Below are 27,845 nucleotides of genomic sequence, written 5' to 3'. Positions count from 1 at the left end.
CTTTAGGAAAGTGACATTTACCCAGTTGCTCTGAAACGTCCTTCTGATTTCTAAATGGTTCTAATTATTCCCTACTGGCGAGGGACATTCCTCGAGGCTGGCCAACCTTCCCTGGAGGGTGTAGGAGACAAGCTACTCAGCTTGGGTGAAAACAAGAAGGGGGCTGTTACAGAGTTCAAACTACAGCAAAATAAACAAAGCCCCAATTATGATTTTGGGGAGGTAAATGAGCTTTTCTGTTTAGTACAAAAAAATTGATTTCTCCTGGAGTGTTACTTATACCATAATGATTATTGGAAGGAAGACAGCTTAACAGAGTGATGCAAAAATAAAATTAGATGAGCCACATATCAGTAGCTGGTGGACTGCTCACCTTAAATGAGAGTTAGAAAAACACAATGAATGGGAGATAGGTTATTTAAAACATTTTGGTAATTATCATTTATACTCAGTATTTTATTCATTATTTTCTTTCTTTAAAAGAAAGAGGAGTCGAAGACCAACAAACAAGATGATAAATTCAAGTTAATTCTAGGAAAAGTTATTTATGTGTAATTGGAGCCTATTTGCTTTTAAGTATAAAAGATTAAATTAACACCATGTTTAAGTAAGTCAGAAACATAGGATGTTGAATCCAAAGACCCTCTAAGCATAGTGTGATCTGAGCCAGTCCATACTCCAGGCAATAAAAACAAATAAATAAATAAATAAATAATCAATTATTTGCTGAAATACAGTATTTCTCAATTGCAAACTAAGGCAGAGTCTACATTCAGTTACAGAGATTTGAGAAGCCGTTTATTTCACCTCACTAAGTTTCTCTGCACCACATTTTGGTTCTTTCTACCTAAACCTCCACAAATTTTTAAAAGAACTGCATTATTTCTTGCTGTATTATCTTGAATGTAAAGATCTGACATGGAAATGCTTCAACTACCCTCTCCCCAACTCAAGCACTGTACTTGGCACATTTCTAGAAATAAAATAGATAATTCAGAGAAAATATTATTTCCTTCAGGAACAAGAACAATTTCTTTGATTTGCTCCTGTTTAACTAGTTCTCCAGAAGTTCTTTCTACCAACTATGCCTTCTCTCTTACTATCATATATTTAAATCCTTTTTTATACCCAGCACATGTCTCACCCTTTAAAGGAAGTGCACCATGCTTTGTTTATTCTGGTGTAGTTACCTCTTCTTTTAAAGAACTTCTGCAAGACTCAAATATTGCTCTGCCTATCCTATCCTTATGTTATCATGTGACAGCTTGAAAAGCCTTTTTCTATTTTTCTGTGTTTGTGCATGTGTGTGTGCCTATTCTCTTCAGCTGCATTAAAAGAGTCTATGTGTCAGGGCTGCATCCTTGGCTCTTAAATCCCAGCAAATGACTGTATACACTGTAAGTGTTTAATAAAGATGTGTTGCCTGTAGTTACATGTCCTGGATGATGTACTGCTTTGTTTAGAGTCTCAGTGATTTGCTGTAAAGACGCTGAACTCAGGACTTTGATATAACTTTTGGCTTGTTTTCCTTTTGGTACAACTGCATGCCCTCTGTTGGTGAAATTACTTCAGTCAATGTTCAGGACTGTAAATACTCAGGGAAAAGGCCATTTTTGTTTCTATCCTGCTCAGAAGAAAATAAATCTGTTCTTTCCCTTTAATAAACAAAAGCAGCACTGGAAAGCATCCTTTCAGTTATAATTCTATTTTGATGTTTTGCTCACCATATCACACTGTTTAAGAAACTGTTATGTCTGCCAAAAAGAAGAGTTATTGGCTTTATTTTGCAGGTGATAGAGCCATTACCATTCACCAGACCAGTATTTAGGACATGCCCACTGAATTATTTAACACTAATAATGCACATGGGACATATTAAAGTAAAAAATGGGATAAGTAACTTCATTGCAATAACATTTATTTCCTCTTGGCTTGCCCAACTGTTCTCTTTTGTTCAAGGGCACACCAAGAACTTCAAAGATGATAATCCTGGGTACCTAACTGCTTTGCTTCTTTCAGCCACAACCCACTTACTCTCTGCTTTGCTTGGTCAAAAACATAGTTGTGGAATTGATTTCTAGCATGACAGTTTAAGGAGCTCTGCTGTCCTGTTCCACGGTGAAACTGATAAAAATTACAAAAACCAAACAAAAACTATTCAGAGTTTCTTGAAATGGTCCCAAGGGCAAAAGAGCAAATGAGAACACGTTTATTCAAGAACATTTATTAAAACTCAGTTAAAAAAAAAAAAGGCAAGTTTGTGGTATTTGAACCAAGACCACTTGCTCCCTCTCTCCTCTCACCTCAGAGGAGGTGGAGACCCCACTCCAGACTGCTGCAGTAAAGAACACAGAGTTCCCTCTTCCCTAGCTCCTAACTATAGGACTTTCTTCCCAAGATATGAAAGGCTTCAGCATTTCTCATCCTTACCCCACCTGCCAGTTACTGAGGCTAAGTCCTGTGCAACGCAGTTAACAGGTTGGGGTTCCCTTCTTCTGACCAAGCCACACTTGTGCAAGCAAGGCTCTACCTTGACCATGACCTGCTGAGAATATGGGTCTCTGATAGCTCTTGTCCCAGTTCATGAGGCAGTGAATCCATGTCAGGAGAGTCAAGTTATAAGATCTGAAGCTAAAAACCACTTAACTACAAACCACTGCTCAATAAAATAAAAGAGGACACAAACAACTGGAAGAACAATCCATGCTCATATATAGGAAGAATCAATATCGTGAAAATGGCCACACTGCCCAAGGTAATTTATAGATTCAATGCCATCCCCATCAAGCTACCGATGACTTTCTTCACAGAATTGGAAAAAACTACTTTAAAGTTCATATGGAACCAAAAAAGAGCCCGCATTGCCGAGACAATCCTAAGCAAAAAGAACAAAGCTGGAGGCATCACACTACCTGACTTCAAACTATACTACAAGGCTGCAATAACCAAAACAGCATGGTACTGGTACCAAAACAGAGATATAGACCAATGGAACACAACAGAACCCTCAGAAATAATACCATACATCTACAACCATCTGATCTTTGACAAACCTGACAAAAACAAGCAATGGGGAAAGGATTCCCTATTTAATAAATGGTACTGGGAAAATTGGCTAGCCATATGTAGAAAGCTGAAACTGGATTCCTTCCTTACACCTTATGCAAAAATTAATTCAAGATGGATTAAAGACTTAAATGCTAGACATGAAACCTAAAAACCCTAGAAAAATCCTAGGCAATACCATTCGGACCACAGGCATGGGCAAGGACTTCATGACTAACACACCAAAAGCAATGGCAACAAAAGCCAAAATTGACAAATGGGATCTAATTAAACTAAAGAGCTTCTGCACAGCAAAAGAAACTACCATCAGAGTAAACAGGCAACCTACAGAATGGGAGAAAATTTTTACAATCTACCCATCTGACAAAGGGCTAGTATCCAGAATCTACAAAGAACTTAAACAAATTTACAAGAAAAAATCAACCCCATCAAAAAGTGGGCAAAGGATATGAACAGACACTTCTCAAAAGAAGACATTTATGCAGCCAAAAGACACATGAAGAAATGCTCATCATCACTGGCCATCAGAGAATTGCAAATCAAAACCACAATGAGATACCATCTCACGCCAGTTAGAATGGCCATCACTAAAAAGTCAGGAAACAACAGGTGCTGGAGAGGATGTGGAGAAATAGGAATACTTTTACACTGTCGGTGGCACTGTAAACTACTTCAACCATTGTGGAAGACAGTGTGGCAATTCCTCAGGGATCTAGAACTAGAAATACCATTTGACCCAGCCATCCCATTACTGGGTATATACCGAAAGGATTATAAATCATGCTGCTATAAAGACACATGCACACATATGTTTATTGTGGCACTATTCACAATAGCGAAGACTTGGAACCAACCCAAATGTCCATCAATGATAGACTGGATTAAGAAAATGTGACACATATTCACTATGGAATACTATGCAGCCATAAAAAAGGATGAGTTCATGTCCTTTGTAGGGACATGGATGAAGCTGGAAACCATCACTCTCAGCAAGCAATCGCAAGGACAGAAAGCCAAACACCGCATGTTCTCAGTCATAGGTGGGAACTGAACAATGAGAACACTTGGACACAGGGTAGGGAACATCACACACTGGGGCCTGTTGGGGGGTGGGGGGAGGGGGGAGGGATAGCATTAGAAGATATACCTAATGTGAATGACGAGTTAATGGGTGCAGCACACCAACATGGCACATGGATACATATGTAACAAACCTGCACGTTGTGCACATGTACCCTAGAATTTAAAGTATAATAGTAATAAAAAAAGAAGATTTCAAGCTAATAACCCCTTCCACTGACTGCTTAGCTCTTAGAGTGGTGGTCTCTGAGAGAAGCTTGCCATTTCTGAGCCCAGCTAAGAGATTCTGACTTGGAGGAGAAGCAGGCTATAAAACAGATTACTGGTCATTTTTTCCCCCAAAGGAACTGACTTTGTTTGCAACAGAATGTGGAGAAGTTTAAGCCAAAGAGCATGCTTGATAACAATAGAGGTTATGGTGAAAGGCAATTGGGAAATTCATTGAGTTGAAGAAGCTCTAATTTAGTCCAGCTAGATAGAACTGAATAAACCATACAGCTGGAAGGAGCCATCTGGGAGTCAGAACAAATATCAAGCCCTAGCCTCAGAATGATTTCTTTGAAGAAGCCATGATCTGATTAGATTAATTTGCAGAGGAATTTATGCCCCAGGGAATTGTTGAGAACAGTAGCACTGTCTGATTGCAGTTGGTGAAGTTGAACAACTGGGTGTGGTCAGGGAAACTGGAAGAGAGCCCTATCTGTACTACCATTATCCTAGGTGACTGAGCAATCCAAGGCTATACCTCCTTGAAGAGTAACATTAGAGGCTTTCACTAAAGTAACCCACAAAGTCACTAAATAAATAAACAAATAAAAATAACAAGCCATGTAAGGGGGAACCAATATGCAGAATGCTACAATATGTTATTTAAAATGTGAAGTTTTCAGCAAAAAAGTTACAGGGCATGAAAGAAACAAAGTATGACCCATACACTGGAAAGAAAGGCAACAGAAACTGCCAATGGAGTGATCAGGTGTCATATTTAGCAAAAAAAGATTTCAAAGTAGCCATAATAAATATATGAGTAAAGGAAAACATGATTAAGGAAATAAAGGTATAATAGTATGGCATCAAATAATGACTGTCAATGAAGAAATTAAAAATATTTAAAAATCAAATAAAATTCTGGAGTTGAACAGTAAAATAAGTAAAATTTTAAAAAATCACTAGAGGAGCTGCCTAGTAGATGTGAACTTGGAGAAGACATATTTAGCCAACTTGAAGATAGATCAATAGATATTATTCAAGCCAAATAACAGAGAGAAAAAAGAATGAAGGAAAATGAAGGAGCCTTAGAGAAATGTAGGGCAAAATTAAGTACACCAATATAAGCATAATGGAAACTGTAGAAGGAGATGAGAGAAATAAATAAAAAAAAGAAATAATGGCTGAAAACTCAAAAATATTAAAAAAAAATGCCCCACATATCCAGGAAGCTTGATAAACTGCTGTAGGAGATAACTTCAGGAGACCCATAGACAGACACATCATAGTAAAAATGCTGAAAATCAAAGACAAAAAGAAAACCTTGAGAAGAGTAAGAGAAAAATGACATTACTTGTAAGGAAATCCTTACTTCTCTTTGAAAATGTTGGAGGACAGAAGCTGTGGGATCACATATTTAAAGTGTTCAAAGGAAAAAAAATGTCAACCAAGAATACTATATTAATATAAACTATCTTTCAAAAATTAAGGCAAAATGTTTTCCAAGATAAATACAAACTTGGAAAATTTGTTGGTACCAGATGTGCTTTATAATAAATACTAAAGGAAATTCTTCAGACTAAAGCTAATGACCCCTAATGGTAATTTGGATCTATACCAAAAATGGTATTTAAGTAATCTAAAAAGACTCTATAAATACATATTTTTCTCCTTTCCTCTCTTATCTGATAGGAAACAGAGTTACACAGGCATAGCAATCTCTCTCACCCTGTCTCTTTCTCTCTCTCACACACACACACACAAACACACACACAATGGAATTAATCTATCAAAAATCTGAAACTTATCGTCATGAGATAATATGTATATGGTAAGTCTTAGAGCAACCATCTAAATAACAAAATTTAAAAACATAGTAAAATATCATTAAAGAAATTAAAGAGCAACATTAGAAAATATTCACTTAATGAGAAAGAAAATAGTGAAGAACGAATAGAGAAAAAAAAAGATGAGACATAAAAACCAAATGGTGAATGTAAATCCAACTATATCAGTAATCACATAAAACATGAATAGATTAAACAATCTAATTATAAGACAGAGATTTTTTAAACTAAATTAAATACAATCCAACTATGGTTTTGAAGGGACACACATATTAGATTCTATAACACAAATAAAGAGGTATGTCATGGAAATAGCAACCACAGGAAACTAGAGTTTGCTTAAATAGCATCCAACAGCAAAAAATGTTACTGGAGATAGGAATATTTTATAATATTAAAAAGGTTAATCCATCAAGAAGATATAGCAATGATAAACATATATGTACCTAATAACAGAACACCAAAATAACTGGGGCAAAAATCAACAGGAATTAAGGGAGAAATAGATGTCAAAATAATACTTGAAGATGTCAATACTTATTTTCAATAATGGATACAACAACTAGACAGAATATCAAGTATATAAAAGACTTGAGCAATGTTATAAATCAACTAGACCTATCAGACATGTGTATAGAATAGTTAATTCAACAATAGGAGATACACATTCTTCTTAAATTCACATGGAACATTCTCCAGAATAGACCATATGCTAAACCATTTAAAAAAGACTTCAATATTTTTGATTGAATAGAAATAATACAAAGTATGTGTTCCAACTACAATGCAATGGAATGAAAATAAATATTAGGAAAAAATTTGGGAACTCACTAATATGTCAAAATTAACCAGCACAGTACTCAATAACAAATGGATAATACATTTTTTTAAAAAGGCAAACAGAAAACACTTTGAGATGAATGAAAATTAAGGCATGACATACTAAACTTATGGAATCCAGCTAAGGTAATGCTTATAGAAAAGTTTGTAGCTATAAATACCTATATTTGAAAAAAAATCTCAAATTAATAACCCGACCTTCATCCTAAGATCCTGGGAAAAGAAGAGCAAATTAAATCTAAAGCAAGCTGAAGGAAGGAAATAATGAAGATTGTAGTTGACCCTTGAACAATGTGGAGGTTAGGTTTACCAACCCCCATGCAATAAAAAAATTCACATGTAACTTTGAATCCTCTAAAACTTAACTACTAATAGCCTACTGTTGACCAAAAGCCTTACCAATAACATAAACAATTAACATATTTTATATGTGTATTATATACTGTATTCTTACAATAAAGTAAGCTAGAGAAAATAAAATATTATTGAGAAACTTTTAAGAAAGATGGGATATATTTACTATTTATTAATTGAAACGGATCATCATAAAGGTCTTTATCCTTGTCATCTTCACACTGAGTAGGCTGAGGGGAGGAGGAAGACAAGGGGTTGGTCTTGTTGTCTTAGGGGGCTGGCAGAGGTGGAAGAAAATCTACATAAAAGTGGCCCCACATAGTTTAATCCAAATTGTTCTATGGTCAAGTGTCAACAGAAATTAATAAAATAAAGAATAAAAAAAGACCCCCGAAGCTAGTTCTTTGAAAAGATTAAAAAAAGATGACAAACTTTAGATAGAATGACCAAGAAGAAAAGATAGTATACTCAAATTAGTAGAATCAGAAATGCAAGATATGGTATTACTACTCACCTTAAAGAAAGAAAAATAATTTAAAGGAATATTTTTACAAATACACACCAACAAGTTAGATAATTTATAACTTAGATAAATTGGGAAAATCACTGGAAAGACACAAACTACTGAAACTGACTCAAGAAGAAATATATAATATAAATAGATTGTGTCAACTGAAGAGATTAGAATTAGCAGTCAAAAAACTACTTGCAAAGAAAATGCCAGATCCAGATGGCTTCACTGTTGAATTTTACCAAATATTTAATGAAGAATAAATACCAATTATTCACAAACTCTTCCCAAAAGTAAAAAGAAAACACTTTTGTACTCATTCTATGAGGCCAGTGTTACTCTGATACCAAAACCAGACAAAACATCACAAGCAAGTAAAACTACAAACTAGTATCTCTTATGAACGTAAATTGAAAAATCCTCAATAAAATACTTGAAAACTGAATCCAGCAACATATAAAAATAATTATATATCATGTTTAATTAATTGAGTTTTATTCCAGGGGTGGCAAAGTTGGTTTAATATCCAAAAATCAATTAATGTAATACATCAATATAAATAAAAACAAAAATCACATAATTGTCTCAATTGAAACATGTAAAGCCTCTGACAAAATCTAACACCTTTTCTTGGTAAGAATACTTAGCAAATATAGAAGGAAACTTCCTCAATCTGATAAAAAGTCATCAATGAAAAAACCACCACTAGCATCACATGCAATGGTGAGAGACTGGATGATTTTCCTTAAGATCAGGACCGAGAAAACGGTGTGCACTCCCACTACTTCCATTCAACACTGTACTGAAGGGTCTGGCTAAAGTAATTAGACAAGAAAAAGTAATAAAAGGCATACAGACTGGAAAGAAGTCAAACTAATTCTATTCACAGACGATAAATTCCTGTATATGGAAAGTCCTACGGAATCTACTAAAAAATTATTAGAACTAATAAATGAGTTTAGCAAGTCTCCAGGATACAAAATCGATATACCAAAATCAATTGTAGTTCTCTGTACTTGTAATGAACAAATTAAAAATAAGAGAAGAATTTCATTCATGATAGTATTATAAAAAATGAACTTAGGAATAGATTTAACAAAAGAAGTGCAAAACTTATATCTTGAAAACTATAAAATAATAATTGAAAGAAAATTAAAATAGAAGGGAAAATATTACATATGCATAGGTCAGAAGACTTAATATTGTTAAGATGGCAATACTCACTAAACTAGTCTATAGGTTCAGTGCAATCCCTGTTAGTATCCCAGCTGATTTCTTTGAAGAAATTGACAGGCTGATTCTAAAATGCATGTGGAATTTCGAGAGATTCTAAATAGCTACCATCCTGAAGGAGAACAAAGTTGGAGGAGTGTACTTCCTGACTTCAAAACTTATTAGAAAGAAATAGTAATGAAGAAAGTGTGATACTGACACAGGATAGATATATAAGTAAATGGAACAGAAATAATGAGAGTCCAGAAATAAATCTATATATCTATCTTCAACTGATTTTCAATATGGTCCCCGATTGTTTGGTAAGGGACAATTAAATATTCACATGCAAGATTGAAGTTGGATACTTATCAAGCATCATATACAAAAATTAACTAAAAATGGATAAAAGACCCACATGTAAGAGCTAAAATCATAAAACTCCCAGAAGAATGTATAAAGATATAAATCTTCTTAATCTTGGATTTGGCAAAGGATTATTGGATATGACACCAAAAGCACAAAAAATAGAATAAAAAAATACATTGAATGTTATCAAAATTTAAAACCTTTATGCTTCAAAAGATGCCTTCAAAAAAGTGAAAAGGCTCACATAATGGGACAAAAATATTTGTAATTTATACATGTGATAAGGGATTTATATCTAATAGAAATTTAGGGAAGAGATATAAATGTCCAATAAGCACATGAAAGATGCTTGGCATCATTAGCCATCAGGGAAAGGTAAATAAAAACCACAATTAGCACTTTATACTCAAGAAGATTGCTGGAATCAAGAAGTCAGATTTTTTTTTTTATTATACTTTAAGCTTTAGGGTACACGTGCACAACGTGCAGGTTAGTTACATATGTATACATGTGCCATGTTGGTGTGTTGCACCCATTAACTCGTCATTTAACATTAGGTATATCTCCTAATGCTATCCCTTCCCCCTCCCCCCACCCCACAACAGGCCCCGGTGTGTGATGTTCCCCTTCCTGTGTCCATGTGTTCTCATTGTTCAATTCCCACCTATGAGTGAGAACATGCGGTGTTTGGTTTTTTTGTCCTTGTGATAGTTTACTGAGAATGATGTTTTCCAGTTTCATCCATGTCCCTACAAAGGACATGAACTCATCCCTTTTTATGGCTGCATAGTATTCCATGGTGTATATGTGCCACATTTTCTTAATCCAGTCTATCATTGTTAGACATTTGGGTTGGTTCCAAGTCTTTGCTATTGTGAATAGTGCCGCAGTAAACATATGTGTGCATGTGTCTTTATAGCAGCAAAGCATGATTTATAATCCTTTGGGTATATACCCAGTAATGGGATGGCTGGGTCAAATGGTATTTCTAGTTCTAGATCCCTGAGGAATCGCCACACTGACTTCCCCAATGGTTGAACTAGTTTACAGTCCCACCAACAGTGTAAAAGTGTTCCTATTTCTCTACATTCTCTCCAGCACCTGTCGTTTCCTGAAGAAGTCAGATATTAAGCAATTATAATGATGTGAAAAAATAGTAAACCTCATACACTGTTTGTGGGAATGTAAAACGGCTCAGCCACTTTGGAAAAATAGTCTGGTGATACCCTAAAGATTAAACATGACTCAGTCATTGCACTCCTAGGTATATACCAAGAAAACTGAAAACATATGTCAACACTAAAACTTGTACACAAATGTTTAAAACAGCATCATTCATAATAGCCCAAAAGTGAAAACAATGCAAATGTCCATCAACAGATGAATGGATAAACGAAATGTGGCATATCCATACAATTAAATATTTTTCGACCCTTAAAATAATAGAGTACTGATACATTATAACTTAAATTAACCTTGAAAATATTATGCTAAGTGAAAGAAGACAGTAACAAAAGACTTCATATTGTGTGATCGCACTCATAGGAAAGTCCAGAATAGAGACAGAAAGTAGATTAGTGCTTGCTCAGGGATGAATGGAGGATGGGTAGGAAGGAGGATGATAGCTAACAAGTATGAGTTTTTCTTTTCAGATGATAAAAATATTTTAAAATTGACAGTGGTGATGGTTGCACTGTGAATATACTAAAAGCCATTGAAATGCACACTTTAAATGAGAAGATTGTATTGTATGTGAATTATAGCTCAAAGCTGTTTTTTTTTTAAATAATGCAAAAGTAAAACAAAATACCAGTGGAATTCTAATGCTCATAATATCTGGAAGGTGTTCCCTTGGGTGTGTGGGGTATGAGATAAAGGTGGTAGTGGGAGGTCATCTGTGCAATAGCAAGCTTAAAATTGTAGGCTTTGGCAATAATGGACAAACAATACATTTAACTACCCACATGATCTTAAACAAATCATTTCATTTCACTGGGCTCCATTCTTCATTTCTAAAACAAGGGGAAGGAGGTAGTATATACTGTCTCAAGCTCATCTGGCAAAGTTTTCTAATTTGAAGAACAATGCAGATTTTCACAGGAGACTTGGCCCACATAGAACTTTAAAAAGGGATTTTGGTGTCTACCATCTATTTTGGGTTGTACATAGTACCTTTCTCAACCCTTCAGTTCCTTTGGGTGTATATGGAGACCCATTTGCTAAAGCCTATTTTCAGTTAGCTACATTTTACTAAATCAGAGTTTCCTGAAGTGTGGAAGGTAGAATACTTATGAGTTATACAAAATTGGACTGCCTCTGAGAGCCTTTATTATGTATGTGCATGTGAATCTCTGGAATGAGGGTGTAGCATGCAGCATTTTCCAAACCGAGCTGACCATGGAAGACCTTTTAAAAATTTACTTTTTATGGAGTGTCATGAAATTAGGGTTGTGAGGCATATACTTGGAGAAATGCTAAAGTGCCAGCCTTTAAAAGCTAAATATTTTTAACTTCCAACAATTTTTTTTTTCGAGATGGAGTCTCACTCTGTCACCCAGGCTGTAGTGTAGTGGTGTGATCTTTGCTCACTGCAAGCTCCATCTCCCGGGTTCACGCCGTTCTCCTGCCTCAGCCTCCTGAGTAGCTGGGACTACAGGCGCCCCTCACCATGCCCGGCTAATTTTTTGTTTCTTTTAGTAGAGACAGGTTTTCACCATGTTAGCCAGGATGGTCTCGATCTCCTGACCTCATGATCAGCCCGCCTCAGCCTCCCAAAGTGCTGGGATTACAGGCGTGAGCCACTGCACCCAGCCCCAAGAAATTTTACGTTTCAAATGCAGAGTATTTGAAATTAGGGCAATCTTTAAGGCTCCAAGTATTGATTTATTAATGGTGGTATTGTGACAAGTAGCAGAGGATATATCTGGGGGCAACTGAGCCAGCTTAGTGCTTCTCAGATTGTATTACATAGGGAGCTATGGATTTGTTAGGGCAGCTTTGGCCTAAATAGGACATCACATCTGACATAGTTTGGACATTTGTCTGCATCCAACTCTCATGTTAAAAAGTAATCCCCAATTTTGGAGCTAGGGCCTGGTTGGGGGTGTTTGTGTCATGGGGGTGGATCCCTCATGAATGGCTTGGGTCATCCCCTTGGTGATAAGTGAGCTATTGGCTTGAGTTCACACAAATCTGGTCGTTTGAAAGTGTGTGGCATTGCCCCCACACCACCCCCCTGCCCATTCTCTCTCTTGCTCCTGCTTTTGCCATGTGATGTACAAGCTCCCACTTTGTTTTCTGTCATGAGTAAAAGCTCCCTGAGGTCTCCCCAGAAACTGGGTGTTATCAGCTCTATGCTTTCTGCACAGCCTGCTGAACTATGAGCCAATTAAACCTCTTTTCATCATAAATTACCCAGTCTCAGGTATTTATTTATAGTACTGCAAGAATGGCCTAACACTACAAAAATTAGCCAGGCATGATGGTGCGTGCCTGTAATCCCAGCTACTCAAGAGGCTGAGGCAGGAGAATCACCTGAACCCAGGAGGCGGAGGTTGCAGTGAGCTGAGATCGCACCATTGCACTCCATCCAGCCTGGGTGACAGAGCAAGACTCCATCTCAAAAAAAAAAAAAAGGTACAGTTCCCCGTATCTAGAAATAAATCTTAGAAAAGGCTATGAGGTCATGATAGATCAATAATTTTTTTTTCCTGAACTCTATGGGATTTTTAAAATACCATCATCAAGGTTCATCTAATTTAGTGAGGAGCATTTAGGGAGCATTTCCAGTGATTCCTGAGCCTCCATTAAGTACTCCATTTTCACATGGCGTTCACTTCTGCTAAGCCTCTACATCTGCAGAGGATCAGCCACTCAACCTGCTGAGAGTCATTTACTTCTGGGCACCATCTTCATAAGAAATGTGTAAAAGGCAAAATAAAGTTGGAGCCAGCCCTGATACCGCCCACTCTGTAGATAGGCATACATATTGCTCAAACAGCTTCCTGACATTAGCCAGCTTCTGATTACTTTGTAATTTATTTCTGGAAATTGTCATCACATTTACTTTTTAGTCCTATTTATTCACAACCCCACTGATTCAGTCTCTCTTTCTCTCTCCTCTTCATGGAGTAGTTGCTTGTACCCATCTGTGTTAGGCTGTTCTTGCATTGCTATTAAAAAATACCTAAGACTGGGTAATTTATAAGGAAAAGAGGTTTAATTGGCTCATGGTTCTGTAGGCTATACCGGAAGTGTGTGGTGCTGGCATCTGCTTGGCTTCTGCAGAGGCCTCAGGGAGCTTTTACTCATAATGATAGTTGAAGGAGGAACATGAATCCCACATGGCAGAGCAGGAGCAAGGTAGTGGGGAGATACCACACTTTACAACAACACAAGTTCATGAGAAGTAACTGACTATCAAGAGAACAGCACCAAGCCATGAAGAATCCACCCCCATGACCCAAATACCTCGCACCAGGCCCAACCTCTAACAATAGGGATTACGTTTCGATGTGAAATTTAGAGGGGACACACATCCAAGCTATGTCACCAACCCTGACTGGGTGCAGGAGAAGAGTGCAGTGCTAATCTTCAGCTTACTATATATGGGAGACAAAATAATACATAAGTTCTGTATTAAAGATGAGTCCAGCATTTTACATATGTAAGTGCTCAGATGAAGAGTTTAGACTTTTACTTTAGTAGTTCAGAGTAAAAAGAGGCCCAGCGTGTCTTTTTTTCCTGGTTCATGCAAAGAATGGGCATGTTAAAATCAGGTATATAAGAGATGTCAATTTCAATTCTGATATTGAGAAGCTGAGTGACTTTGGGCTAATTCTTAAATTTTATTTTCCTTATTTCCAAAATAGGGACAGTAATAGCTACAGTGCAAAATTGTTGGGCAAGATGCTATAGGTGGCATGCAGCATAGTGACACAGTAGGACTTAGTAGACGTTTGTTACATTCAGTCTTTCCTTCTAGTTATTATTTGCTTGAGAAGCCCTTTCATTTATTCTTTCAACTCATATATGTATTGAGTGTTTACTCTGTGCCGGGGACTATTCAACATGTTGAAATCTTTGCCATCATTCAACTTTAGTTCTAGTTTCTAGTGATGGGGAGGAAAGTAAAGAAATGAAAACATTCGAGTTGTAGTAAGTTTATGTGCTATTATAGTGGAGTGGTCAAAAAGACCCTTCTGAGGAGATGGCATTTGGGTAGAGACTGAAAAGATGAAAAGTCATCTCGTGTCATCTCATCATGCTGAAAGATGTGAAGAGGAAAGAGAAAAATAGATCTAAGGTAGGAAAGAGCCTCGTGTTTCTAAAGAGTAGAAAGGGGTCCAGGGTGACAGGAAGAGGTCAAATCATGGGGTGCCTTGTAGTCATGGCAAAGCACATTAGCTCCACAAGGAAAGATATTTTGTCTGTTTTGCTCACTCCTGACTCTCTGGCACCTCAAACAGTGCCTGTCATAGTAGGCAGTCATAAAACATGAGTGTAATAAATTTTATTCTAAATAAAGTTCTATGTAACTAGATGTGATATGCTTTTGAAATGTCTCTCTAGCTTCTGCATAGGGGATAGACTGTTAATTCAAGTGAAACAAGGAAATGGAAAAGGTAGGGGACATTGCAGTAGCCCAGGTGAGGGATGATGGTGAATTAAGCTAGAGTGGTGGTAGGGGAGATATGGATAAATGAAGACTTTGGAGCTATATTTTATGTGTCAAATCCCCAGCACCTGTTGATGGATTGGATTTGGGAGTGACAGTTCGGTGACATGTGCATTTATACAGATGATGAAGGATGGGAGAAGAGATTCTGTGGGGCAGAAAGGAAGGCAATTAAGTGTTACTATTTTCTATTTGTTGGTTTTGAGATGCTTGTAAAAGAGTCAAGTGGAGAAGTCAAGGTTTCGGTTGAATATTATATGTCTTGGGCTCCATAAGGCAGTCAGAAATGGCACACATATTCTGAATGTAGGTGATATTTAAAGCTGTCTGGATGAGCTCACCATACAGAGAGAACAGATGCACAACAGAAGAAGGTTCAGGAGGAAGCCTGGGAACTCCAACATTTAGAGGCTGAGAAGCAATAGAGAACTCAGCAGAGGAGATCAAAGTTTCACCTGAGCTATAGGAGGAAAACTAGTGTGGTATCACGGACACTGAAAGTCAAAAAAGGAACTTGTGTCAAGTACTCGAATGGTTACTGCGTGGAGTGTTCCTGAGAGGCATTTAATGTGAACAGAGAAGTGACCACAGAATCTGCCATATGAATTGGGCACATTCCTCTTATATTCAAAGTTGTAAAATGTAATATAACCACCATACAAAACATATGGAAGATAAAGAGAAATTTTTTGGTACCTGTGACAAGAAGAATTTTCAGCTCAGTGGAACCATGGAGACAGAGCCAGATTGAGTGGGTGAATAACGAATGGGAATTCCTGGGTAGAAATGGCATATTAAACAACTATTTGTTTCCTCCTGAAACTCCACTGAGAAGACAATAAGGGAATTTGTTTTTTAAATGAATAAAGCAACAAGGACAGAAGAACAAGAGCAAGAAAATTTTAGGATTGCAAAGATGGAGAAATGTGGTTCTGGAACTAGTACTGACAGCATCCCAGAAAGCTGAATTAAAATCTGCATTTCACAATATATTCGTCTACTTTGCAAGCACATTAAAGTTTGAGAAGTGTTACTTGGTAGACCCTAGAAAATGGAAGCCAAAGTGATTTATACTGCACCATCCCTAAAACACTCAGGGACTGGAGGCACTGGTATCTCTAGGAGTGGGGCAGGGGTAGAAATCGGGTAAAATGGACAGAATAAAGAGGATTGGTGGAAAGTATATTTAAGAGGCAGCCAGACTTTCCTCTCAGAACAGTCAGGGGAGTGCCCCTACCCACCCAAGAAAAACCCCAAAGAATTATTCTTTAGAGAGCATAAAATAGGGAGTTTCTGGACTTGAGGATGCCAGGTGCCACTTATGACTGCTGGATGCTGAGACCCTAGCTCTTTTCCCAGCCGCCAGAATGCTGGTAGTCAGGACTTCATCCTCTAGTAGGAGTTTGGAAGAATCTTCTCCAGGAAATTCAACCAGCCCGAGTCAAGACATAAAGATTCTGATGCAGCAATTCCCCAAAAAACAGCCTAGCTGTTTCTTTGGCTGACATTCTTACATCTTCTGCTGCTGCTGCTGTTGCTCTTCTTCCTCCAGAATCTTACCCCATACATCTGCTTCCAGAGCCACTTTGTAATTTTCCTATCTGACTAGCATAACTGTTTGCACTTCTTTCCCCTTATTTCTAGTATTTGTTTGGGGGAATGAGATGCCATTCCAAGACTGTGTGTTCTTATTAAAGGAGTTCAGCAGATTTTCACAATCAAGGGCATGATAAGCAATTTTGCTACTGTTTGCAGGATTCCAGATGACCTCTTTGCTGTTCATCATAATTATTATATTTTCTTTCATTGCTTTTCTAGTTTGTTTTCTAACTTTAAACAATGTTTCTTGTTGCATTTTCTACTATCCTCTCCAATGTATTTACTTACAGAAATGCTACACTGCTTGCCCACAAAACAAACAGCAATTCAATGAAGGTTTCTTCCTTTCCTGCCCTGATGAGAAATTAGCTTTGATGGGTACATGGTAGTGGCAAGAGTTTGGTGCTGGCTGTGGATACCTGCTCAGGCTGTGATTTGATGGTGGACAGTGATCATTCTTTTGCATTTAATTTGTTTTTCTACCCTAAAGCTAATATAACCATGCCAAATAGTTTGAAATTTAGAGGACAAGGAAATTACTTATAAGTTCAAGAGCATTCTGTAATTCCTTATTACTGTCCCCCTCATGCCAGAGCAAAATTTCTTAAGGTGTGTCATTTTTGGCGGGCTATGGCCTTTGTTAAGATTAGCTCTGGTCTTTTACTAGATTCAGGATTATCCCAGCTGCTTTGGGGGAAGCTGGCATACACAGCCCATTGACAGGTAAACTTTTACCCAACAGGCATAAAATAGTATTTATGAATACAAGTAGTTTTGGAAAAACGGTGAAGGTGGCAAAGAAAACAATGCAGCCTACATTTCCTTTTGGTGCTCTTCTCTACCTTCTGTGTTAATCTCTTTTATCCAAACTGAAAAGATTGAATCTCTTGTATTTTGACAATTTGTAAACTTCTAGTCAAACTTAAACATTTGGACATCTTTCCATTGAACCTATCATTAATTTGCTGATTGTTCATTATATTTTAGTTCAGGTCTGTGCCCTTCTTGTAAAATAAAGCAAGGATTTGCTAGCTTTAAAGCAATGGAGTATTTTGGAAGTGGCCCTATGTTAGCCCCTGAAATCATCTCACGGTGGTAAAGAAGGCAAATCTAGATGGGACAGGCCAATGGCTGTCTTCTCATCACCTCTGTTCTGGCATCAGGCAGGCAGGTATCCATTCCTTCTAGCTCTCACAATCTATGATTTCAGATTGCACAAAGCAACATGCAATTAGTCGTCAAATTAGTGATTTCGACAATGGCTATTCTGAGTTCTGAGAGAGATACTGATAGTTGTGAGTAAGAGGAAGGAAAAATATTGTCATTGCTTGTTTGAGTTCTTTTTTGGCAACTTCATGAGGACAGGGATCTTGCCTTTCCTATTGATTGTTTTCTCTCCAGTGCCTAATATAGAACCTTGAACATATATAATTAATAAATATTTGCTGTTCAAAGAAAACTTCATGAAAAATAAGCATCTTTTCTTTGGTATCAAAGGTGAGTAATATTGGAGAATATATTCAGGCTGGAGAAAATACTAGTACTTGAGTAGGGGAATATAAAACATATTTGGAAGCTGGAGAGTAGAAAATAGCACATAGAGCATAGGGTTGAGAGGATGGAAGAGAAGAGATGAGATAGAAGAGTTAATTTGAGGCCAAAATACAGAGGATCTTACTGCCAAACTTGTGACTTTGGATTTTTGTTCTGAATTTGGGCATTGGTACCCACAGAGGGATTAGACCAGGACAAGATCTCAGAGCAGGGATCTGGGAGGGAAGAAGATGGAAAGCTCAGAGACCAATTCAGAGGCTACTATTGTGAGAAGATGAGGAACCACAAGAGGCAATGCCATCTTCTAGGGATGTAATCCTATCTTACGAACCAACATTTTGTAAACTTTCTTAAAGGGACAGAATATTTGAAACTGAAGCCACTTCAGAAAGTCTAGTGCTCAAGGATGTGGCCCTTTCATATAAGTGGCCTTTCTTTCTTGTGTCCTTATTCCAAGAGAATTCAGGAGGGATGCAGTGCTCAGAGACCTGTCAGCCCCTGTTTAGTTATGAAATCATTGCTGGAGATAGGATCCCTCATAAATTCTTTGTTTAAAACCCCTCAACAAGTTGAAAATATCAAGAGGGAGATGTTTGTGTGGGGTTTTTCCATGCTGCATCTCAAAATAACAACTATTCAGCCCAAGGGAAACACGCTCACTCTCTAAATCCCACAAGTGAGATCAGAGGAGCATAAGGATTACACAGCTGCTGGAATCTGACGCCTAGAGAAAGCGTATTGGTTTGGGAAAGTTTGATGCCTGAAGATGCTTGTAAAATCAAAGCATTTGAGAATTGAAAACATCTCAGTGTCATTTTACATCAAACTTTCATCAGTCTACTGATGAGTTTTCTCTCAATATCCTCAATTTGTTGATCTTTCTGTTTCATCGAAACAGTTAAACTTTTGAGGTCCCTATTTCTTAGGAGTCTTCATCAAGCTTGCCATTAGAAAGATACAAAAAATGGGCTCAGCTGTGCATTCTTCATGGTTTCTGACACAGGACTCTGTGATAACTTTATGTTGGCTCTTGCTGAAAAAGGTCTGAGAGATGAGATGCAAAAAAGGGCTCATGTCACTCTGAAGACTAAAAGTATAATTGAATTCAAGTGCATAGCACAGGTTTGGCTGCTTTATTCAAATATTATTTTACATATCTTTTGAAGATTTTCAGATCAGCCAGCCTATTTCATATGAAAGAACAAGGTAATGGCATGTTCAGGTCAGAGATACAAAACATGCTCTGAGATACTCCAGGGAGAGGTCAGATTAAGAACAAACATCCATATCTCATTATAATCAGATCCTAGGCAATTAAAAATAATTACTCTCTTTCCTAGCTGACCTTGTGGGCTATATAAGCTAAAATCTAGTCTAAACAAAGCTAAATTGGAGAGTCTAAATCTAAACGCCTAAAGAAAAAGTATAGTCCAATCAACCACAGTGGCTAGATAACCCAATTAGTGGCTTTGGAGAAAGATAATCGAAAGTTAAATGAATTTTCCATTTGCTGCTACAATGTCCAACTTCTGAAGCATAGGCTTCTTATAGTAGAGGACTTGGGTGAGGAAGGATAGCATGCACCTTTAGGTAAACAAGGGGGTTTTATCATCACCAAGCAAGTGCAGTTCTCTGCTATCAAACCCCTACTCTTCAATTGCTAATAATGACTCTGTAAATTATAGCTCTTAGCCAATTCTCAGGATAGAGTTCATCTTCTACTTTAAAGGATTCTTTCCCTGCAATGTAATTTCCACTTTTTCTCTTTCAAGGTACTGCATTCTATAGCTGTTCCTTTAGTCATTTTTTTGATTCTTCTGCAGGGAATATAAACCTCCCTTTCCCCCAGCCTAATTAAATTCCAAATGTTGGACATAGACATATCATTTCTCACATAAGTAGGTGCAGGATTTTATGCCAAGGGAAAGGATTATGTATATATTAGTGTGAACGCTGTGCTGTTTGTTTCTGTCAAAGAGGTATCTAAACAAGGCTATAGGAGACTCCAAACATGGGCACTCGGCAATTTGCACAGTGGGGTGTTCAGTTTTGAGAATCAGAAAGAACTACAACAATCAAAGTACATCTGAGGAATATAGAAAACTTAAAATTCAGGGTCTAGAATCTGACCTTAATTGGCAAAAATTACATTTTTTGAACACTTCTGTCTGGTTTAAAGTGATTTGGTTTGGGCAAAATCACTTTCCTCTTTTCAATATTTTTGTTAGGCATAGAGAGGCAAGTACTATTACATAAGCCAGGAGAATTGGATGATGTGCCTAGAGTATAGAATATTCAACTTTTAACTTAGTAGACCTTGTTTCTAGTCAACGTCTCTTTCTTTCTGTATAAATTAATGGATTCTGGAATGACACACAGGAATTTTCTTAAAACAAACACATAAAAAAGCAAGGAAAATAAGAAAGCTATCAAATCCTACACTAGTTCACTGCAGGAGAAAGTAATAATCATCTTTTATAAGAATCCTTTATTCAATACTGAGGAGCAGAGCAAATAAACAGATGTAATTCCTCCTGATTTATCGAATCATTTGTTCTACCTGTAATTGAGCATCCAGAATACACATCCTATTGAACTAGACACACTAAGTTGTACAAAGGAAATTTTCACTACAGTTGAGGAAATAAGACACACATGAAAAATTAAATGCAAGGCAAGATTAAGTGTGAAATGAACTGCACCAGTGTTTGAATGAAAGCAAGTTTAAATAAAGATGGAGTGGTAAGGGAAGACTTCGTGAAAGAGGCAACCTTTGAGCAAGATTATAAGAAGTAGGCTGAATTTCAAGAGACAAAGAATAAACTGAGAATAGTACAAACAAGAGGCATAACGTAAAGACACAAAGAGGTAGAAATTCACAAACTATGCTTGGGCCTTGTGGAATAGGCTCCTGTTGGAGAATAGAGAGAGGTAAAGTCAGAAAGATGAGCTATTGAATGATTTTGAACTGGGAAATCACAACACAGTGGCAGTGGTGTTTTATGGAGAAGATAGAATGACGGTGTGAAGGCTAGTTTGGAGAAAAGAGGGATTGATAAGAAAGACATAAATCAGGAAGTAATTATATAATCCAGGATTTAGATTGCCAGGGCCCAAGCAAAGATGATGGTAATTTTTAAAAAAAGAGTATTATTAGTAGTAACAGAAATATGAAAGGAGCTTGTAAACTGATTAGATGGGTAACCAGAAAAGTTTGAAACCTATATGATGAGGAGAAGTAAACTGTCAACATTCAAGAAATGAGGAAGTTAGGAATGGTTTTTATAGTTTTGTAATCCATTGTTTTATCTTCTTTCTTCACCTCAGAACAGGTAATACCTAGTTACTTCATGGTTACCTGTAGTCTATACTTCAGAACCATCTCCTTCATGAGAACACAGCACACTTTAAAATACCTACTTGTCAGGCACAAAACAATAACAATCCATCCAAGTGTCCTTTTCTAGCTGTGATATGGAGCACTGAATTCGAGAATCAAGAGGCCTGGGTTGTGGTTCAGACTTTAGAAGGAATTTATCCTGATGGCTGGGGTTGGACAGACCAGCCTTTCCCAAAGCGAGCACTGTGGAATGTTCATCCTCAGAATGCTTTTAGAAAAGTGGCTCAGTTTGCAAACATCAAAAACTCTGTTTCACTCTTAGACATCACAGAACGCCTTGGTATAGCAAAGGCTACCCTTTTTGTACACGATTGATACATCCCTCTGAACTAAGGACCTATTAAACAAAGCCTAACCTAGACACACTTTAAAATTCCTAATAATAATCTGTGGTTATGGAATATGGAGATCTAAACCAGGATGAGAAAATAAGGAATGTAAGGCAAAGAAAGAAAATAAAAAGAGGAAAAGATAATTTGATAATTAGAAGTAAATGCAAGTGAAATGAGATTGCAATGAGATATGGGAACTTGCTATGAGGACAAGGTTTAACACAGGTAGCCTATAATATAATCCCAGGACAGATTTCCTTAAGACAAGAATGACCATCAGTAGACCCTTTTCTTCTTTAGTATTATAATCATCTGACCTTGCTGAAGAAAAACATCATTGCGTCCATACTGTTGCCTGGAGTTCACATTTCAGATGTAGAATGGGTGTTTCCATTCTCCTTAGGAATTCTAACTGCAGGAAGAATAAAGTAAGATCAAAGGCACTTTTCTAGATCCACTGACTACCTCTAGGTGAAGCTGAGTTTCTAAGATAAGTCAGAAACCAAAATTCCTTTGATTATGGTCAGAATGAACCCGCTCCCTGGGTTCTTGACAAATATGGACAGCGTCATTTTCTTACCTAGAAAGTAAGTCCATGGAGATTAAGTGCTAGATACACTGGGAGGAGATTATTCTTAAACAAATGGGAGGCTGTAAACAACCTCACAGTTATAAAGATCTTTATATCAATTTTCCAAAATCAGTCTCATATCTCTTGACTGACTTGGTCTTCACGAAAGCCCTTTGTGGAAGATAATTTTTGCCTAATATTTTACAGTTGAGAGTAACATTATTATCATCAACAACAACATGAGAGACATTGTGCAAAGTGTTTTACCCACATTGTCTCTTGTAATCCTCATAGCAGCTCTGCCAGTTAGGCACACATGGTGATTTCCATTGTACAGCCAAAGGTCCAGATAACAGAGCTAAAATTTAATGGAACATCCTGTGCTTAAACTCAGGTCTCTCAGATTCTAAACACTATACTCTACCATCTCTGACTCATCAGAACCAGCTAAAGGCTGCCTGTGAGTGACCCTGCTCCCCTAGATTAGTACTTTCTCCATGGTGCCATGGTGTCTCAGGCTGCCTAAACCCCACTCAAGCCAGTAATACTTAACCCACTCTCTCAGCTATAGTCTAAATCAGAAGTGGGCAATACACAGTCTATGGGCCAAATTTGGCTTGCCCCATGTTTTTCTATGGCCAATAAGCTAAAAATCTTTCTCACTTTTTTGCATGGTTGAAAAAAATCAAAATAATGCTTTTTTTGTGACATGACAATTATATGAAATTCAAATTTCTGTGTTCATAAATAAATTTTTCTTGGAACATGTCCGTGTTCTTTAATTTACATGTTGTTTATGGCTGCTTTTCTGCTACTGTGATAGAGGTGAGTAGTTGCAAGAGATGGTATAGCCCATAAAGCTGACTTCTGGTTTAAAATGTAAAGGACTACTCTTTTTTTTTTCAGAATAAGAAAGGTATAGAGTCAGATGATGTTCATTTCACATGGCATGCAGAGGAGCTATAAAGGATTCAAATTTGGATCCCAGCTCTGCCATCCAGGAGCTGCGGGGATAATTGCCCAAGCTACTCAACTGTTTTGTACTTTGGTTTGTCTTATTTGAAAAACAGAGCAATAATTCCAAACTTGCAGTTTTTGGTGAAGTTTTAATGAAGTAGTATGTACAAACCATAGTGCATAAAGCAAATAGTAGAAGCCCCTTAGTAAATGAAATCTACTTGCCTGTTGATGGTGCTTCTGTTCTTTTAGCATTAATATCAGCATGTGCAGATCATAGGAAATTAGCAATCTTTCCTGATAGCTGGCAGATGTATCAAATGAAATGAAACTGCTGCAAGGTGAATGGAATGATAGGATAAAAATGTACATAGTAAAATGTAGGAATTGTGTTCCACCCGGTGAGCCTGAGTAACAGTGAAGCTTTGACATGTTGATGGATTAAGCAATTGCAGTCAGTGAAGTCCAATAATCCATCCACCTACACCTCATGTAGTCATTAAAGTTAATATGCAAACTTGGAAGATTGTAAGGTGAATTAGAGATACTTAGTTGAACAGGCCATTTCATCCCTCTTCTGCCGTTTACTTAGATAACCTTGATTCAGTCTTTTTAAGGAAGCAAAAATAAAGGTAATTGCTCTTTCATTCTAACAGTATGTCTGAGTTGTAATTCACTTGACATTTTATCTGCTCTTCAGTGATTAACACACTGACCTCAAATAATTTTCCTTTTTTAAAATCTAATAGACAAAGCAACATTTCTCTTCTTACCTCAGTACACCTTTCCAAGAAGATTGCAAAGCCAAACTCTAAGATGGTCCAACTCAGGCCCTACCAATGAGTGTGCAGAAGACAGAATCTTCTTAGAATTGGGTATTTGAGAGAGCTTCTAAAGCTCTTAACTATACTCATTCCTTAGATGGAGGAAAATCCTAACAGCTGGCAAGAACTTTCTTTCCCTTTCTTAGTTTTGTGCAACTTTGTCCTCTATTACGTACACTGAAGTAAGGAATTGACCTAGAGCTAGCCTTTGTCAAGAATGTGAAATTTTTTTCTGGTGCTCTGTTCATCACACTCTCTTCCACAATCTCTTTCCATACTATCTCAACATCTCATGCTCTCCTTCCTTAGTTGCAAAATGCTCTTGGCCAGAGATGTGTTTTGGTCATTTATACCTTAGCATTACTTTTTTTCAAAAATTCATATCCTCTCATAGTAATGCATACAAATATACTCCCTGAAGCTTTAGGGTGTGGGGGTAGATTTTCTTTCTTTTCTTTCTTCTTTCTTTTCTTTCTCTTTTTCCCTTTTTCCCTCCATCTTTTCTTTTTTTTGCCTATGTTTTCTTTGCAGAATGAAAAAAGAAAATCTCTCTTCTGATAATGAGATTTCAGAAAGCAGACAGGCTAGTGTGGAATCATCCTAAAATTAAAACTTGTTTGGGTCTCTTTGCTTTATCAACTGGATGGCACTCCTTGACCCACATGGAAACACTGGAAAAAGTGGAGTAGGTCCAGGAGAAGTGGAAATTAGGGTGTAGGGGGCATCTATATCTTTTGGTGTTCACAACAATTCAACCAAGCAGGTTGTACTAAAATGGCTTCAGAAATGAGGAACTTGAGGCTCAGAAGGGGTTAAGTAATCATTGAAAGTCACTTAGGACCAAATGACTTACAGGAGCTCAGGTACATTGGTCTTCTCCTGTGCTTATATTTACCTAATAAACTAGACTGTCTTTGTGCATGAGCACATTCTTCAGCATAATCAGGAGTAGCTGTCTAATCTGAGACAGTGTAGCCAAAACATAGAGCTGGCCAGTTATTTTCCCTGCCTCTGCAGCTGCTTCTGGATAAGGACTGAAGACTTGAGATATTAAGGGGAAATGTGGCAAACAGAATCAGTCTGGTCTGCAAGTCTGCAACTCATTGTTCCTGAGTGAAAATATGAAATGCAACACCAACATGTTTCATTGTTAATATGGCAATTGGTGAACTAAAGAGATGACCACCTTCTTCAATTAAATGCAACTCATCCATAGCTTTAAGTGACAAAGGTTGAAACAGACTTCTGTTTAAAATCCTTGCAATAAAAACACAGAGGGTATCTAAAATCCCTGAGTCCCAAATTGCCAGTTCTCAGGGGAAGCAGTAACTGGACAATTAAACAGGCTTGCCTCACTGTTGCTCTAATGGAGTCAGACCCAGGGGGTTGGGAAAACAAAACAAAACAAAACAAAACAAAACAAAACAAAACAGTAGACTGTGAGTCAAAAGGCCTGATTTCTACTTTTGGCTCCATCTCAACTCATCACGAGAGTTTGGAAAATCCTCTTTACTCTTCAGATACCAGATTCCTAATTTGCAAAAGAAAGAGAGAGTGAGATGGTGTCTAAATTCTTGGCCAACTCTAGGAGTCTACTTCCTGTTAAAATAGTTAAGTAAATTTCTAAATTATTAATCACATTTTTTCCAGTTGTGTAAAAGATTATCAGTTCAGGAATTATTTGCCGGTGCCTTCAAAACCACAAAGACTATGGCCTTTTAGATTCAGTGTCCTCGGGAGACATACCTTGTGTATTCTTTTTAGATCAAAGCCGCCTTTCTGCCTCCAATTCTGGGTCTCCTAAGTTTCTGCTTTGCCTTTATTTTCCTTTTCTGGTTCCACTAAAGAGAGTATGAAACCCAAGAGCAAATGCATTGAAAAGACTAAACACTTTTCCCTTTGCCTTTGGATTCGGGTTTTCACACTGCCGTTCTCTGACAAATGCTGATACAAACTCTCATCTAAGATTCCTGGAAAGCCACAGACACGAGGGTTGGGCTGGGGAGTTTGTTGTTTTATTCAGGACTTCGGTCAAGGGGCAGAAATATTTCAGCCTAACAGATATCAGCCTAATGTAAAAATAATAATAGTACTCAGTGCACAAATGCCAGCCATGCAGTTGTTCCCGCTCCCCCTGATACTCACAGTTCAACCGCATTCCTCGGGAGGTCAGAAGGAATCTCTGTCACCTTGCTCTCTTGACAGAGAAAAACCCTGTTAGAGCAGTGACAGAGCCGATGATGACATCCTGAGCCCAAGCTCAGGAATGCCAGCAAAGAGACCAGGAGCAGGGCCATAATTATGCATCCATCCACCTGCTTTCTTCCTGCATTTGCAGAGAAAAACCTCCACAGATCTCAGAAGCTCCACACAGTGCCCTTATGAGAAGATAGCTGACTTGAGAACTGGTAGGGTCACATGACCCACCATGGGATGCTTTTTTTTTTTTTTTTTTTTTTTTTTTTGTTACTTGCAGGCAAGATAAGCTACTCTGTTTTCCTTCAAGACTGGGTTTCTTACACCCTGACCTAAGGAACACAGCAGATAGAACCGTTAGGCATGTCTGGAATAGTTTGCATTATTTCATTGCAAAAGTCTCCTTGCTGTTCACCATTCTCTTCTCAACAGAGTGACATGATTGGCTTTCTCCAAAAGAGACACAATCCACAATATGACACATCACTAAGAGGGGTACTAATAAGTGAAGGGCTGGGACCTTCAGTCTTCAGCATCAATTTCTTCCACCAGCCCATCTGAGAGAAAACCAGCCCTTTTGGGTTGCATTCAATGATCCTCTTTTTTTGCTGTAATTATGCCAAAAATGGCAATATTCAAAAACGGGCAGGTGGGTTAGCAAACCTTAGGCAGATTTCCGTAGATGGGAGGTACTTCTGATAGGGTTATCTGTAGGGATAATTGACTGAACTGAGTGATCTAAGAAATGGGCTATGTTTCCAGTGGGGATTTAGTAAATGCCAGCACATCCACCCCCTCATGCATATCCTGCCTGCCTTCTCGTATTTCCAGGCTCTGAAGATTGCCCTTGCCTTTTGGCAGTCGGCATAAATGAATTTATTTAATCTGTGCTTTTAACTTAGTTTTAAATGTTCCCTGAGGTGACAGCCCAGCACTTTTGTTAGCATTCCCCTCCTCGATGGTGAGGGATCTGAGGAATGCTTGGCAACACTTTTAGAAAAGTGGCTTTATACTTTCAATTCTAGAATCTATGAAGATTAAAAGGCAGAATATTCTCTAAGATCCTGCCCACAACTTATTACCTGCTAAAAATAGTTTCAATACTATCTTTAGATAATTAGCTGCATAAAATTGAGCTTCATGAAAATGTTAAAAATATATACCTATCCCACCCCTCCTTCCCTCTCCCCTGCCTTACCAAGGAACACGATGTAATGAGTGATTAAATTATTAAGAAAAAAAGAGAAGC

General features: G+C 37.5%; 1 protein-coding gene across 1 annotated transcript in view; it reads right to left on the bottom strand.

The window, feature by feature from the left end:
* The window catches only part of FSHR (follicle stimulating hormone receptor), a 202,353-nt gene extending 175,558 nt beyond the window's left edge, over nt 1–26,795 (bottom strand). The window contains exon 1 of the mRNA XM_032177126.2: nt 26,546–26,795. Within this exon, the coding sequence (XP_032033017.1) occupies nt 26,546–26,697 (152 nt within the window). The 5' untranslated portion in view covers nt 26,698–26,795. The remainder of the gene's footprint in view (nt 1–26,545) is intronic.
* Nucleotides 26,796–27,845: the final 1,050 nt, after the last annotated feature.

This window comes from Hylobates moloch, unplaced genomic scaffold (genome assembly GCF_009828535.3).
Source record: "Hylobates moloch isolate HMO894 unplaced genomic scaffold, HMol_V3 SCAFFOLD_15, whole genome shotgun sequence".
NCBI classification, from domain to species: Eukaryota; Metazoa; Chordata; class Mammalia; order Primates; family Hylobatidae; genus Hylobates; species Hylobates moloch.
Note: the sequence above shows the minus strand (reverse complement) of the source record. Positions and strands in the feature narration are given on the sequence as shown.